The sequence below is a fragment of the Podarcis muralis genome, chromosome 7 (genome assembly GCF_964188315.1).
Source record: "Podarcis muralis chromosome 7, rPodMur119.hap1.1, whole genome shotgun sequence".
Taxonomy (NCBI): domain Eukaryota; kingdom Metazoa; phylum Chordata; class Lepidosauria; order Squamata; family Lacertidae; genus Podarcis; species Podarcis muralis.
Genome location: NC_135661.1, coordinates 57164122 through 57178761, shown reverse-complemented (window position 1 = coordinate 57178761; position 14640 = coordinate 57164122). Strand labels below are relative to the sequence as shown.

Below are 14640 nucleotides of genomic sequence, written 5' to 3'. Positions count from 1 at the left end.
CTTAATAGTCCAGAACTCTTCCATATAAACTAAGAACAATCTGATCCATGCACCAAGTTCAGGAAAATGGAGCGAAGCATCCTTAGAACCAGTTGCGGAGAAAAGGGGTGGCGGGGGCCACAGGCAGCACTGGAGCTGCAGGACACCCTCCAGTGGATGGGCCCAGTGCTGCCTGAAAATGCAGCATAGAACGCGGTGTGGGACGCGTGTGGTGCGCAGCCTCCAGCCATACCTCCTTCCTGACTGTGGCTGCACTGGTGGAGGAAGGGGGGTGCGGTGGGTGCGGTCCGCCCCAGGTGTCATCCCTGAGGGAGGGGGTGTCATCACCATCCCGCCCTCTGGGACACTAGCCCCGCCCCCATGTGTGGCTAGCCCCACCCCCGGGTGCACAGCATGTGCGCCGCTCCAGGTGCTGAAACAGCTAGCTCCATCTCAGCTACCCTCTATCTGAGTGGGAGGTGGCCGACCCCTGCCCCAGCTCTCCCCGTCTGGTGGATGGCTTGCCCTGTCCCCATGGATGGCTAGCCCTGCCTCCTGTTCTAGCTACGCCGTTGCATAGAACCTGTGCATCAATCGCACAAGCTAATACCCAGAGTTGCTCTGGCCTTTGCCTGCTCTCTCTCTCTCTCTCTCTCTCTCTCTCTCTCTCTCTCTCTCTCTGTGTGTGTGTGTGTGTGTGTGAGAGAGAGAGAGAGAGAGAGAGAGAGAGAGAGAGAGAGAGAAATCTTTGTGATGTTCCTCTGACTCTGTCCTCTCCAGTTCTTTAAGGTGTTGGCCAGAACTGGGCAGAGCACACTGGCCACGACCTACCACTAGGGCAAACACAGGCACTACCCCCTGCTTGCAATGTTGGAATTATTGGTGCAGCCCCAAATGACATTCCTTGCAGGTGATGCTTTTGCAAGATCCTTGTTGTCATGCTTCTTCACTTCAGTTGGGTCAGAGATCCCAGCAGCCTCTACACCATTTTGGCCAAGAAGTGTTCCCTTTACTTTTATCTTTCTTAAACTTGTTCCTTGTAGCAGGGGATTTTCAACTGAGGGTCATTCCAGATGGGGGCTTAGTGCTATCAATGGGTCTTCCAGACGTTGCAGGTGGCTCATCTACAATTTTGTTTTGACATAAGAGTTCGTCCAGAAAGGATAAATCCAGATTAAATTGTGTGCGTGTGTGCGTGCGTGCGTGCGTGCGTACGTGCAAGATGGGATTCTGATGCAATGATGCCATGTGAACCTGTGAAAAACTTGCACAGATGAGAAGCATCTCCCACCCCCACAATAAACACTCACCTGGAAGCAGCCTGAGGGCATTTTGAATCTAAGTCCCATCCTCTGATCCCCTCATCTCACCCCCTCCCCATGAGTCTTATGCTCATTGCTGTGAGCAGCTCTTGTGGTTGCTGGGTGGAGAATAGAGGCAAACTCCCACTTTCCCCCTTCTTGCATCAGCAACAAATGTGAAGGGCACGTTCCACCTGCCTCTTTACCCAGTACACTGGTGGAGACATCTCACACGTGGCAGAACCCAAGAGAAAATCCTGCTGCTCTGGAATGGGGTAATGTTGGTGACACCTCGGCATGCAAATCCCCTCCTTAAGGCTGCCTTGTTGCGTGCCTCTGAGAGCCCCTTGCCTTTAGCCCAGTTTGTGAGCCACACAACCTGAGTCACTTGCCTCTGCCCTAGCTGGCTACCACCCCACCAGTTTCTTCTCACTGTCCATCTGAAACACCCCCCCCCCCTCAGTGGTTCATGGACCCAGAAGTTTCTGGTTTGCAGCTTACAGAAGGGAGACCCAGACACTGCAAGGCCTGGCCTGGTGAGAGATCTGGGGCCCACCTTGGCCTCCGTAGCTGGAGCTCCACCACTCCTTCCGTGACAGACAGGCAGGTCACTTGACAGGCCGCTCTGGGGTGCCCTGTGACCCCTGGTTATTTATGTGGCCTTGTGAAATTGATGTGCCTAGAGCCCTGGGACAGATAAGTGGAGGCTCCGTCATTAGTTTAAGCAGAGGTGAAAGGTGGTCAATAAAGAGGATTTCATGTCGCATTGATCATCCCTTGGCATTTCTTCCTGGCTCCCACCTCCCAAGCCTCCAGGAAGAGCAATTAAAGGCAGAGCCAAAGCTCCACTGGGCAGTGCAGCAGAATTTCCAAGGGTGGCCCAGGGAGCAAGGTCCCTGCCCCTTGAGCCTGGCTTTGACTGCCAACGCAGGCAGGCAGGGCTCAAGGTCTGCCCTTGCCACAACCAGCCACTCAAAGGCATGGGAACCGTTGACTCTGAGATCTGAGAGCTTTGCAGTTTGTTTCTTCAACACCTTCATCAAACAATGCAGAGGCCACCTCCCTCCTTTCCTTCCCAGGACTCCAAAATGGTAGGAGAATTTCCCTGCCCATCAACAAAGCAGAAAGCCAGGTCTATGGTGAAGGGGGGCATTGGTTCAATGGGCAGTGGTTCAATTTTGAATTGTTTCAATTTTACTAGTTTAGTTTTAATAATGCTTTGCAGACCTGCTTTTATGTTCCAGTTGCTATTTTCCATCCCATTGTGTGTGTTTGCTGTTAACAGAACACCAGCGTGGTGAAATGGTTTTACTAGTGCCTGGGAAACCAGGGTTCAAATCTCCATTCAGGCATGAAGCTTGCTGGGTGTGACCTTAGGCCTGTCACTGTCTATTAGCTTCACAGGGTTGTTGTGAAAATAAAAAGGGGAGAGAGACCTGTGTATGCCACCTTGAGCTCCTTGGAGGAAAAAGGTGGGGTATAATAAATGCAACAAGCAAGCAAGCAAATAAATGTTAAGCACCATTTAGTAGAAAGGAAGGACAAACATTCAACCAACAGCCAAAGCCCTTCTTCAAAGGTCCTTGGTGTTTTTCTGCCATTTCTGCCATCCTTCCAGTTCTCTTGCATAAGATCATATTTGCTTCATATGAGACCTAGATTCATAAAATTGGAAGGGACCCTGAAGATCATCTTATCCAACCTAAATATGCAGTTCTCCCATATGGGGATCGAACCTGCAACCTTGGTATTATCAGTACCATGCTCTAACCAACTGTGCATAAAAAGTCATTCACTGTGGATCCTGAACGCTTGCTAGGAGAACCCCACCCCATCCACCAGTAGTGATGTGTTTTATGCAAGCCCAAAGGCAACAAGGTTGGGGTGCAGTTGGGACTTCTCTCCCTTAGATCTTATCGATGCTTCAGAGGCTGCTGAGTGGCTCCTTACTTTGCCGGCTTTGTGGAGCAATTGACCAGGCCATTTTTCATTTTTTTTCCAGTCCCTCCCCCACCCTCCTTAAGACTTCCTTAAGTCTGCTGCTCCCTTTGACTTCCTCCATCTTTTGCCCATGGATTCTGTTAGACCTTCTGGATGAGATGGGCAAGGTTGAGATCTGCCATAGCCCCTCACCTGGCCTCCATCCCTCTTGGCTTTGGCACAAACAGGGCCCGTTGTTCTCACCCTTAGGATGTTGACAGCCAAGAACTTCTAGTGTGAAGGGAAAGAGTTATAGCTGCTTGCCATTCCAGGCCTGTTTTTAATCTTCCTCCAGCAATATTTGTATTCTGCAGCAGACTGAACCGATGGATTGAGAGTCGGGCAGAAAAGCTCGCAGAGCTGGCATTTTGCAGCTCTTCCCCCCGCCCTAGAGCGGAGCAAACTCTGGTGTGGAAAAGTCAAAGGAAAATTAAAACAAAATTGCCATCAGCTGCCAGATTGCTCCATGTTCCTGCCCGGGAGGTGGTGGAAGGATGAGCCTGGCTGTAGGATCAGACCAAAGGGCTTGCTGCTAGGCCAGCATCATTCTTCAGTGTCATCGGCCATTAGTATCATGGGCCCAGCGCTGTGGAATACTCTGCCAATAGAGGTTCAGCAGTCGCCTTCTGTGCCAACTTTTAAATGAAAACTTTTCTATTCCACCAGGCATTTCGGAATGCACTCCTCCACGATGGTTAATTCATGGCTGTTTTTAACTTTATAGTTTTATGTTTTTATTGCTGTAAATTGCTTTGATTTTTTATTTTTATAAAATGATACCGCAGTGTACATTTTTAAATAAATAAGTGATAAATAAATCCTGTTTCCACAGTGGCTAACCAGATGCCCCTCGGAAGCTGACAGGCAGTCCATGGGGAAAAGAGCTCTTGCTCCCCATTGATCCACTGCAACTGGCCTTGAGAGGCATGGCTCTCTGCTCTTAGAGGCTGGAGGCAGACACCATGGCTTGGATTTGCCTGATCCTCCTTTAGGCCAAAGCCCCACAATGTGGCCAACGCCACACTGTGTGGGAGCAACTCCCACAGCCTAATTGGGTGCTGTGGGAAGAAGGCGTCCGTCACCCCCCCCCACACTGAGTTTCTGTGCTGTTATGAGAATGTTGGGGGCGAGAAAACTTCCACCTCTCCACTTCCTCTGTGCCATGCACAATTTTACACCCCTCTATCATGTGTGTGCACCCCATTTCATATTACTTTTTACAAACTAAGAGGTTCCAAACTTCACTTTGCGTGTTTTTATATAGGAAGGCAGGATTTTTTTAAAAAAACAACAACAACCCACAACATTTGTTAAAAACAAAATAGGTACGAACAAGAAACATTTCTGCGTGAAGGTTTTCCCTAGAAACCTACTCGCAAAGACGATGCAATCTAGTTCTGTTTGACTTTGTTTATACTGGAGGAAATGGGGTGATAAACTTGCATGGAGGACGCTCTGCCTGCCACCCTGGCCTGCCCCAGCACAGCAAAGGAGAAGAAAACAGCCCTTTCCCCAGGGACCCTTTGGGGCATCTTTCAGTGACAGACATTTGAAAACCTTCAGGGTGAAAAACAGAACAGAATGAAGATGTTGTGAGGAATTTGGGCTTTAATCAAAGCTTGCCACCGTTGTCCAGTTCTTGTCCTTCAGCTCAGGCTTATAGAGTGCTTTGTGGGGGTGACTCCTCCCAAGTCTAGGAGAAAGGGCTGTAGCAGCCAGAGTTTGCACCAAAACCCCTCCATCAGAGACTTGCCACAGGACAGGAGGTGGGGGAGAGGCATTCGTAGTCTTTCTCCAAATGCATGGCCAGAATTGAGGACCTGAAATACCTGCCCCAAGGAACTAGAGAGCTGCAAGTGGGCTCTGTGCAGCTTCACAAATCATTTAGAAACAGACTTAAACACATGTCCAAATAATTTAGAAGTACATGTAGATTTAAATATAACCCCTTTCTGACCATTTTAAAATTAAAAACCTGGATTACAAGATTACAATTAAAATCCTTAAGAATAACAAGGAACTGTTTATGTTGTATCCATAAGAGCTCCTTGAATTTTAAACTCCATTTTAACAAATGAAATTAAAAGAGGGGAAGAAAATGATTGTAATTCAAATAATGATACCTTTTTTTTCAAGTGTGGTGCATTTTTTTCCAGTTCTGTCAAGAATCCTTCAAAATGCTTAAGTTTTCTTTTGTGCGCAGTTTATAGCAACATTCATGGCAGTCCAGGCAAAGGCAAAGTTAAGCAAAGAATTTCAGATACTGACAACTCAGTTTAGATCGAAGCACCATGAGAATTGTCCCCCCGCCTTCCAGCAGATGTCCTTTAAGTTATTACCTGGAAAAAAACATTTTGCTTTTGACTTCTCCGAATTTTGCAAAAAGGCTTCCTGGTATTTAATTTATTTTAATCTTGTGTATCCAGTTATTTTATTTTATTTTAGTTCAAATGAACTATTATAAAATTATGCACACGTACATTTTAATTGAATTGAAATGTCCTAAGTGCAATTCACTATATCCTCATGAATAAATAAAACACATTTTCTAGCTCATTTCATGAAAACACGGAGAATAATACTCCAATAATGGTTATGTTTAAAAGGTTACAGTTGTTTAAAACAAGTGAGAAATGCATCATTCCATGTAAAGGGCTACTGCTGGAAAAAGGGAAATTGAAAAACAACATTTTAACCATTGTGGCCTGAAGAGCACAATTTAATATAAAAATAAAAAGCTCAGCATTAGAAGGAAATCCTATGTCTGCTCATTTAAATCTTTGTACTTGTGAACAGCATTCCACTACCCACAGAATGAGAAAGGGCCGCTGTCTGTTAGGAAGCAAAAGGGAGCTGAATGCTGGAGCTAAGCCTTTGGGCATTTCTGCACCGGTGACCAGAAATGTGACCCAGGAAAGCCCTTTTTTTGTTCCACTTAAAGCCCAGAGCGAGGAGCAGCATCAGCCGCCGCCCCAGAGCCTGCCCTGCTGTTGGGGAAGCACCTCCAGCAACCACAGACAATGATCCTGGTCTTTATGGGAAGCCACATTGGTTTAGGGCAACCCGGGAAAAGGGGACGTGATACCGAGTGGCATGAATTATGCAGGAGGCCTGATTTAACACGCGCATTATTCCTCCCCGCAAGCCGAGCCCGGCGCACTTTAATGCTGCCTTTGCAGCCTCCCAATTCCCCAGCCCTTCCTGTGATTACTCACAGCAACAAAGCCCGCTCTTATTAGATCTAATTGAAACTTTTGCAGATAGAGCTGATGTGAGTCACCGAGGAAAACACCTGATTAAGCTGCAGGCACCGTCTATTTATATTTGTGCAGTGGTGGCAGAAGCAGCAGCAGCGCGCCATTGGCGGAGGTGTGAGAGGACGGGACACGGTGCCAAGGCAGAGGCCAAGCTCCCTTCCCTTCTTGGAGCCCCACTGAATCGGTGGTGCTCCCCCCCCCGCGCCCCATCTGCTCCAACCCCTTTGCTGCTCTCTGGGGTGATCCTGCGGGAGAGAGGAGGGACCCCCTCCCTCGGGTTGTCACGACTGGGCCGCGTTTGGTGGCATCCACAAAGCCCAGTTTGGCTCACAGGGACACGGTTTGGCGCAGTGGGGCGTGGTGGGGTTAGGATAAGGGGGCTTAGTGCTGCCTTTTGGTTGCCACGGATTGAGCGCCCCCTCCCTTCCCCCTCTGCCCTCTCCTCTCACAATGTAAAGATTTTGGAGCACATCTGAAATGAAAATGGCTCGTGACAATGGGGGGGGGGGCTTGCTTAACAGCAGCTCGGCGAGAGCAAATGTCAGGAAGTCAGTGGCCTGAACTACCCTGGATCTTCCCCACGCTCAGAAACAGCTGCCTAAGTAAAAGCCACGTCGCCGCCTCCCCTCCCGCGGCATCTTATGTGTCCAGAATTCCATATCACTCCGAAACCTGCTTTCCGTCTCATCAACATTCGTGAGCTGATGGAACTTACCAACTCATTTATATTCTGCTTCCAGCAGAAGCGCCCCCGCCCCCCGCAACGCCCCACAAATTGCCAGAGTGACCTAGTATTCTGCTGCGCTTCCTTTGCCAGGCGGTAGGGGGCACTCTGTCTTCACAGAAACGCCCCCCCCCCGCGTGACCCTGGGGGACAATGCACTTTCGCACACTCGAGGGGCCCTTTGGACAAGTCCATGAGACCCACCACAGCTGAGGTAGCTGCCGGCTCCATAAGTCATTCAGCTCACAGGGCCACCAGGCACACAACTGGCCGACAAGGCCAAGAGGATCTCCTGCGCATCTTCTCTGGAAAGGTGGCAATAAGGAAGCAGCCGGTTCTTTGCGCGACTCAGGGGGGGGGGGGGGGCAGCAGATGGGCGGGGACAGGGCTCATTCCATGATGGGCCAGAACGCGGAGGAGGGGGTGGGGAGGATGGGGACAGGAAAGACCCTTTCCATTGGAAAAAGCGGGGTGTTGGGACTGTTGGGGAGACAAAGGGAGCCGCCCTCTGCTCTCGCATGGCCCCCATTTGCGTCAGAAGAAGCCTTCGGGATACAGAAGAGAGGGGGACCCCGATAATGAAGGGGCTGGAGCGGTCAGCTCTCCTCCCCAACAAAGGAGGATCCTGGGGAGGGAAACGGGGAAGGTGTTTGGGGCTTGGTCGCCAGCTTCGGAAGGTTCGCCAAAGGGTTGGTTCACCACCCCGGCCCCCCTCCACATCTCCAGAGGCTGCTCCCACGTTCCCAAAGGGAAGAGGAGGCCGCTGCCTGGAAGCGAAGACTCCCGGCCTTCTTCACCTCTGGCCCGCCCCAAGAAAACCCGCTCGCCTAAGCAGAGCGACCAAGACGTCCCTTCCTCTGACTTCTTAGCGGAGAAAAGCTGAACGGAGTCCCCTTAGTCCCCCACCTCTTGCAAAGGGCTTCTTTTTTCACGCAAGGAAAGGGGCCTCGTCTTTTCCTCGGGGAGGGGAGAAAGCAACCGGCGTGGCAGGGCTCAGCACCTTCCACTCCCCGCCACTAGCAAGCCCCATCCGGGCAGAGCAGAGACAACTCTAGAAAGTGGCTCTGCCGAAGAGCCGCATCGGGGCGCGCTGCTGGTTCCCCCAAAAGAGGGGGGAAGCTGCTTTCCGGCAGCTTAGAGAAAAACCCAAGGGAAAAAAAAAAGACACCCCTCCGAGCAGCAGCAACCCTGGTCGAGTCGTGCCTTTCGCACGAAATGCCATTTCAGGGCTAAACAAAAGTTGTCTTAAAACGACCTTTGACAGCACAGAAAAGAGAGGAAAAGGGCTCCCTGGGTGGCCTCGAAAGACTGAAAGGCGGCGGGGCGGGGGGTGCAGGCTGAAGGACGGAGAAAGCAGCAGGGCCTGAGGCTGGCTTGAGGTGGGCGAGGGAGGGGCTTCCTGCCCCTTCCCGGCTTCTCTTGGGCTATTTCACAGCCGACTTTGCGGACTGCGGGTCCTCTGGTTTCCCCCTCGGATTCTGCATTTTCAATATGTGAATAGCGGGGAGGAGGAGGAAGGCCATGCGACTGACTAACTCCAAAAAGACTTACCATCTTCCCCAAATGATGCTCCTTAAACTCTTCCCCACTTGGGCTATCAGATTCCACCGCAAACTCTCCCTGACCTGGAGATACAGCAGCGAAACAAACACTTTGAATGAGTCTCCTTGACTTTTCTGGGGGGTTTCTTTTCTTTCTTTTAAGTTGCATTTTCATTTCCGCCTGGGCATTTGCATTATCAAAAGGAAGACAAAAGCAATCCAGAGAGGGAAGCAGATTTCCAAATGCATGTTCTCTCCTCTACTCTGAAATGTGTTCATTTGCATCAAGCGCGGGCAGGCGGATTATGCCAGAAAGTGACCCCGGCAGCGGCGTCACCAGGAGACAATGGCGAATTTTGGAGCTGTGTGTGGCGCAGCAGAATTCAGGGGAACCAGCAGACAGATGGCCTAGGCTGGGGAGTAGGGGGTCTGTCTGCTTCCCTCCCCGCCCTCTGGGTCGCCCTTTCATTTCAGTGAGGCTCAGGCAAGGAGAACTTTCTCTTGGATCGGCCTCGGAACACTGAGGGCTCCTCGTTTTACAAGCGCCACCTTGCAGAGATGAGCGGATAAGGTGGCATAGAAGCGCATTCAGACGGCTGCGCTCCTACTTACGCTTCTCTGTGCCCATGCCTCACTGAGCTCACGCAGGCATCTATAGCATTGTCCTAAATAAAATGAACCTAACCGCCAGTTTGAAACCACCCAGTTTCAATTAGTTCACTGTTTAATCTAAGAACTTTTTTCAAAGGCTGTTGTCTTAAAAGTGTTTGCTAGATTGTTTTTACTTGGTGAATTATTGCCCTGCGGGGATTCCAAATTGGTCCAGGCTCCTACATAACAAAAGATGCGGCCAGTGGGGGCAGGATTTCTCGCCCGCCGCGGCAGCCGCTGAAAAGGAAGAGTTCAAAACCCTCCAGAAAGAAAGAACTTTTCCGCAAGGACCCCAAAGCTGGGCCGAGAGGTCCCAGCAGGAAAACAAAACAAAACAAAACAATGTCGCCTCGCATTCCACTGACTTTTTCGCAACCTGGTTGGCAAGCCCGAACTGAACTAGCCTTCCCCTGCCGGCTTCGTCCCGACAACCTCCTAATCTACTGGGAAGGGCTCTCTGCACCCGGGAGGACCGCCTCGCTGCCACCCCGAAGCGCTTCGAGGACGGAGAAGGGGCCTCCGTGGGGAAGCGGAGACCAGGCAGGCAGGTGAGCGGCCCTGACCCGGCCAGCGAGCGGCTCTGCCCGCCCGAGCGGGACCGGCTAGAGAAGCCCGGCAGCCCATGGCTGCCTCCCAGGGAAGTTGAGGAGCCCTCGGGAGCATTCAAAGAGCAGCGGGCCCTTTCTTCAGCAACCCTGGTGGACCAGAGAACACCGTTTTCTGGGGAAATAGAGAGAGCCAAACGCACGGCCCGACTGGGGTCGCCGACACTTCCTGTAGGCCTGAGGGGGCCGGCGCTGGGTCTCAGCAGGGGCACGGGAAAATTTATCCACCGTTGGAGGGAGTTTTAAGGCAGTGGGGCCGGAGGCGGAGGAAAGAAAACCTCTGGGGCTGCGGGAAGCGATAGCCGTCTCCGGGGTCCCAGCGCCTTAATTCTGCCCGAGTCCAGAGTCTCCGCCGCCGCCTTGGAAGCTGCCTCGCGCCCTGTCCTGCCCTGTCCTACCTTCCTCCTCTTTCCGGCGCTGATGGGGACAAAAAAGAAAAAGACACGAGGCGGGTTCCTGGATAAATGTTTTATGCGAGTAATAAAATATTGGCTGTAACATAAATAAAAACGGAGCAGGATGATACAGAGGCGGACCCGGCCCAACAGACGGGCCCCGGCTCCGGGGCGGACCTGGCGTGCGAGCAAAGGGAAGTCACAGAGGGCCAGGGCGGGAGTCGGGTGCTGGCAGTTCGGACCCGGTCCCTCAACCTCCGCGCCTGCCGGATTCAAGGGGCAAAGTGGAAGCGAGCGCCGAGTCCCTTGTGGGTCGCTTTGGGGAGCCCAGGCGGCCTCTCCCAGACACCGCCCGGCTGGCAATAGAGGTTGCGCCCCCCCGCCCCCGCCCCCCGCAAGAAGAAACCCGCATCCAGCTCAAACCTTGGGCCTCTCGCGTCTCTCCCGCCGGCCATAAGACTGCTGCTGTTGCTGCTGCTGCTCCAGGTTCGGTCGGTGGAGTTTGAAATAAATACAGAGACTTTAAATTAGAAAGAGAGTCGGTCGCCAGCAGGCGTAGGAATAAATTAACGCGCCTCTGCGCGCTCTGCTGCTGCTTGCCCGGTCCGGCGGCGTCGTCGTCGGGCGGGGCGGCTCGGCCATCTGTCTGTCCTAGGGCCGCGCCGGGGGCTCTCTCGGCCGGCCCCCGAGGGCGCAGTCCGTTGGCCCTGCGGGCAGGTCCCGCAGCCAGTCCCAGGCAGGCCAGTCCAGTCCTCGGGAGCCGTCCCCGCCCGGGCCGAGTCATTGCCCGGGGCTCTGGAGCGTGTGCGGGTGCTGATGGTGGTGCTGGAGCGTCGGCGAGGCGTCGGCGCCCTGCGCGTAAAGGTCCTGGTCCATGGCGGGCGCGTGCGGTGCGGCGACGGGCGTCATGCGCTTCTCCTTCTGCCGCCGATTGCAGAACCAGACGCGTACCACCTCCTTCTCCAGCTGGAGCGTGTCGGCCAGCGAGGTGATCTCGTGAGCCGAGGGCTTGGGGCATTTGAGGAAGTGGCTCTCGAGCGCGCCCTTGACGCCCACCTCGATGGAGGTGCGCTTCTTGCGCTTGCGGCCCTGCGCCGCGATCTTGTCCAGGCTGGCCGGGCTGCCCGTGCTGGAGTCGGTCTCCTCCAGCCACTTGTTGAGCAGCGGCTTCAGCTTGCACATGTTCTTGAAGCTCAGCTGCAGCGCCTCGAAGCGGCAGATGGTCGTCTGCGAGAAGACGTTGCCGTACAGGGTGCCCAGCGCCAGCCCCACGTCGGCCTGCGTGAAGCCCAGCTTGATGCGCCGCTGCTTAAACTGCTTGGCGAACTGCTCCAGGTCGTCCGAGCTGGGCGCCTCCTCGTCCGACGCCGCCGACCCCGGCTCGTGGCCCCCCGCGTGGCCCAGGTGCGGCGGGGAGCCCTCCAGGTGCGCCGCCTCCGCCTCCTCGTGCTGGTGCGGATGGTGCTGGTGGTGACCGCCGTGGGGCGCGTGGCCATGGGGCAGGTGCAAGGCCGGTGCCTGCGGGCCCAGCATCCCGTTCAGCCCCGGGTAGGCCGCCTGAGAGTAGAGCAGCGCCTGGTGCCCACCGGCGGCCGTCGGGGACATGGCCGAGGGGCAGCCGCCCAGGTGATGCGCGGGAGCCCCCTGCCCCCAGTGCGCTCCGCCGCCGCCTCCTCCGCCGCCCGCTTGCTGGTGCACCAGGTGTGAGCGCGAGTGGAAGCCGTCGAGGTCTCCTCGCGGGCCCGCGCCGCCCCCTTTGGCGTGCTCCAGGTGGGTCCCCCCGCCGCCGCCCCAGTCTCCAGTGGCGCCTGGCAGCCACTGATGGTGCGGGAGGCTGCCGATGGGGTGCCCCGGCGTGGCGGCCAGGCCCTGTAGGTACTCGTGGTGCATCATCTTCTGCACCTCGCGGTACGTGGGGCCCTGGTGAAGGCGCTCGGCGTCCGGCGTGGGCACAGCCAGGAGGGGGCTGCCGCGCGGCAGGTACTGCGCCGTGGTGGTGGCCATGGCGGCAGCTGCTTCCGCGTGGGGTCGGGTCGTCGGCTGGCCCGCGCAGCGCGCCTCTCACTGGGGCCCCCTCGGCGGGGGGACGCGCTTTAGAGTCCCGGCTCGGCCCCACGCGCGGCCACTCCCCCACGCGCGCCCCATTGGCTCCGCCACCCGCGACTGGCAGCCCGCACCGCACCTCCATAGGGCGCCCCCGGCGAAGGGAGACGCCCCCGCCCCGTCTGCCGGCGCCGGCCGTGATTGGAGCGGGAAGGCGCGCCGGGCGCGCCGCTCGGCCACTCAGCGCGTGGGGGGAGCGGCGCGGCCGCGGAGGCGGCAGCACCTGCTGGACGGGACGGGACGCGACGCGAGAGCCAGCCAGCCAGTCAGCGCGGGGTCGCCGGCGCCCTAGCAATCGCGCCGCGTCTGCGGAGCCTCCCGGAGCTCGGGCGCCGGTTCCCCCTGCTCCGCCGCTGCCCCGGTGAGTCTGCCGGCTGGGGTTGGCACTAGGGTCTTTTTTGGGGGCGGGGGGAAGACGCACTCCAGTCCCTCCAGATGGGTCCTATCTCAGACTCGGGTCGGGGGGTTTCCTCGCGTCGTTGCCCAGCTTCTCTCTCCTTTTCGGGCCTGAGGGTCTCGCGTGGGGAAAGGGGGAGAGAGAATTTCGGGGGTGAGGAAGAGATCGCCCCGCTTTTGTGCCTTCCCCTTAACAACTCTAAGGCCCACGATTTTGCAAAACTGCCGGGCGGAGCGGCGTGTACCTTCCTCTCCAATTTGGAGGGAACGTGCCTGCGAGAGGCTGAGAGGGCGCCTCTGCTCCGGAGCGAGGCCGAAGGGGAGCAAACCGGCCCTTCTCCTCGCCCAACGCTCTCGATGTCCTTCTCTCAGGCATGTTTGGTTCTCCGGGAATTGTCTCCGCAGTGGGACCTGGATGGACCCAGAGGGAGGGCCCTGAGGCCACAGCGCGGGGTGAGTGCCTAGTTTCGCCCCCTTGCCCACATTCCTGATGCTGATGTCTGTTTCCACAGCTCTGCCGCGCACGGCTTCCTCTGAGAAGCAGAAGGAGATTGAGCTTCCCAGAGCTGGTTTGGCCGTTACTCTCAAGCTTGCTGACAGAAGCTTAAATCCTAGGAACTAGCAACCAATGGATTCAAATGACAAGAAAGGAGATTCCGACTTAACATTAGGAAGAACTTTCTGACGGCAAGAGATGCTCGGCAGAGGAACGGGCTCCTTCGGAAGGTGGTGGACTCTCTTTCACTGGAGGTTTGTAAGCAGAGGTCGGGTGGCCATCTCTCATAGAACCATTAGTTGCGATTCCTGCATTGCGGGGGGTTGGACTAGATGACCCTTGCGGTCCCTTCCAACTCTACAATTCTCTCTCCTGTCACTTGTTTCTAGAAAGGGATGCCATAGTTGTCTGATGGTTCCGGGTTGGAGAAGATGGGATAAGGGGCTCGTGTGTTGCTGAGGTTCCCTTCCTCCCCCAACTCCTCTTGCAGAATGGGGGACGCCGTGGGGATGAGACGATCCTCCCAGCTGCTTTTATGAGGGTGTGCTGGGCTGCTGAGCCACTCCAGGTGCGCGCTCCGCATGCTGAGCGGGGCAGAGACTCACCTTGGACCACGTTTATGGAGCTCAGCCATTCCTTCGCATTACTGCCACGCAGGAAGCTGGAAGGGGCACAAACGTTTCAGGTTTTATTCGACCCTCGCGTGAAGGCTTCTCTTTCCAGTGCCCATCTGCCAGATCCGGGTTCAGCACTCCGGGCTCCTCCGGGCGTTTTCCATTGGGAACTTTGTTTAGGAGTTGGCCCTGGGAGAGGGGAGAGGGGCGCTCCTGCCTGCAGGGCACACATTGGGTCTTCCCAGCACGGAACGGGCAGCGCCGGGAGAACTGAGTTCCAGCATCAAGGTGGCCCCCATCTAAAAACCGGGCAGTGTTGTGTAGTGGGTAGTGTCGGACTAGGACCTGGAAGAAACCGGGGTTAAAATTCCTACTGGGCTATGAGGCTCACTGGGTGTTCTTGGCGGACCAGTCGCCACCTCTCAGCCTAACCTACCTCACAGGGTTGTTGTTTTGGGGGATAAATGAGAAGGGGGGGGGGAATGTGTTCGCCACCTTGAACTCCTTGGAGAGAAAAAAATGTGGGATGTAAATGCAATAAATAAAAAATAAATAAAAATTAAAAGGATTTTTTCCCCTTTCCCTGGCCTCCCTTTCC

General features: G+C 55.1%; 1 protein-coding gene across 1 annotated transcript; it reads right to left on the bottom strand.

The window, feature by feature from the left end:
* Nucleotides 1–10491: 10491 nt before the first annotated feature.
* Nucleotides 10492–12643, bottom strand: POU3F1 (POU class 3 homeobox 1). The gene has a single exon (XM_028739245.2). It carries the CDS (start codon nucleotides 12435–12437, stop codon nucleotides 11214–11216), a length of 1224 nt encoding a protein of 407 aa, XP_028595078.2. The 5' UTR covers nucleotides 12438–12643; the 3' UTR covers nucleotides 10492–11213.
* Between the last annotated feature and the right edge of the window lie 1997 nt (nucleotides 12644–14640).

Excerpts from the sequence above, each read along its gene's own strand:
- POU3F1 (XM_028739245.2), bottom strand. The coding sequence starts at position 12,437 with ATGGCCACCACCACGGCGCAGTACCTGCCGCGCGGCAGCCCCCTCCTG.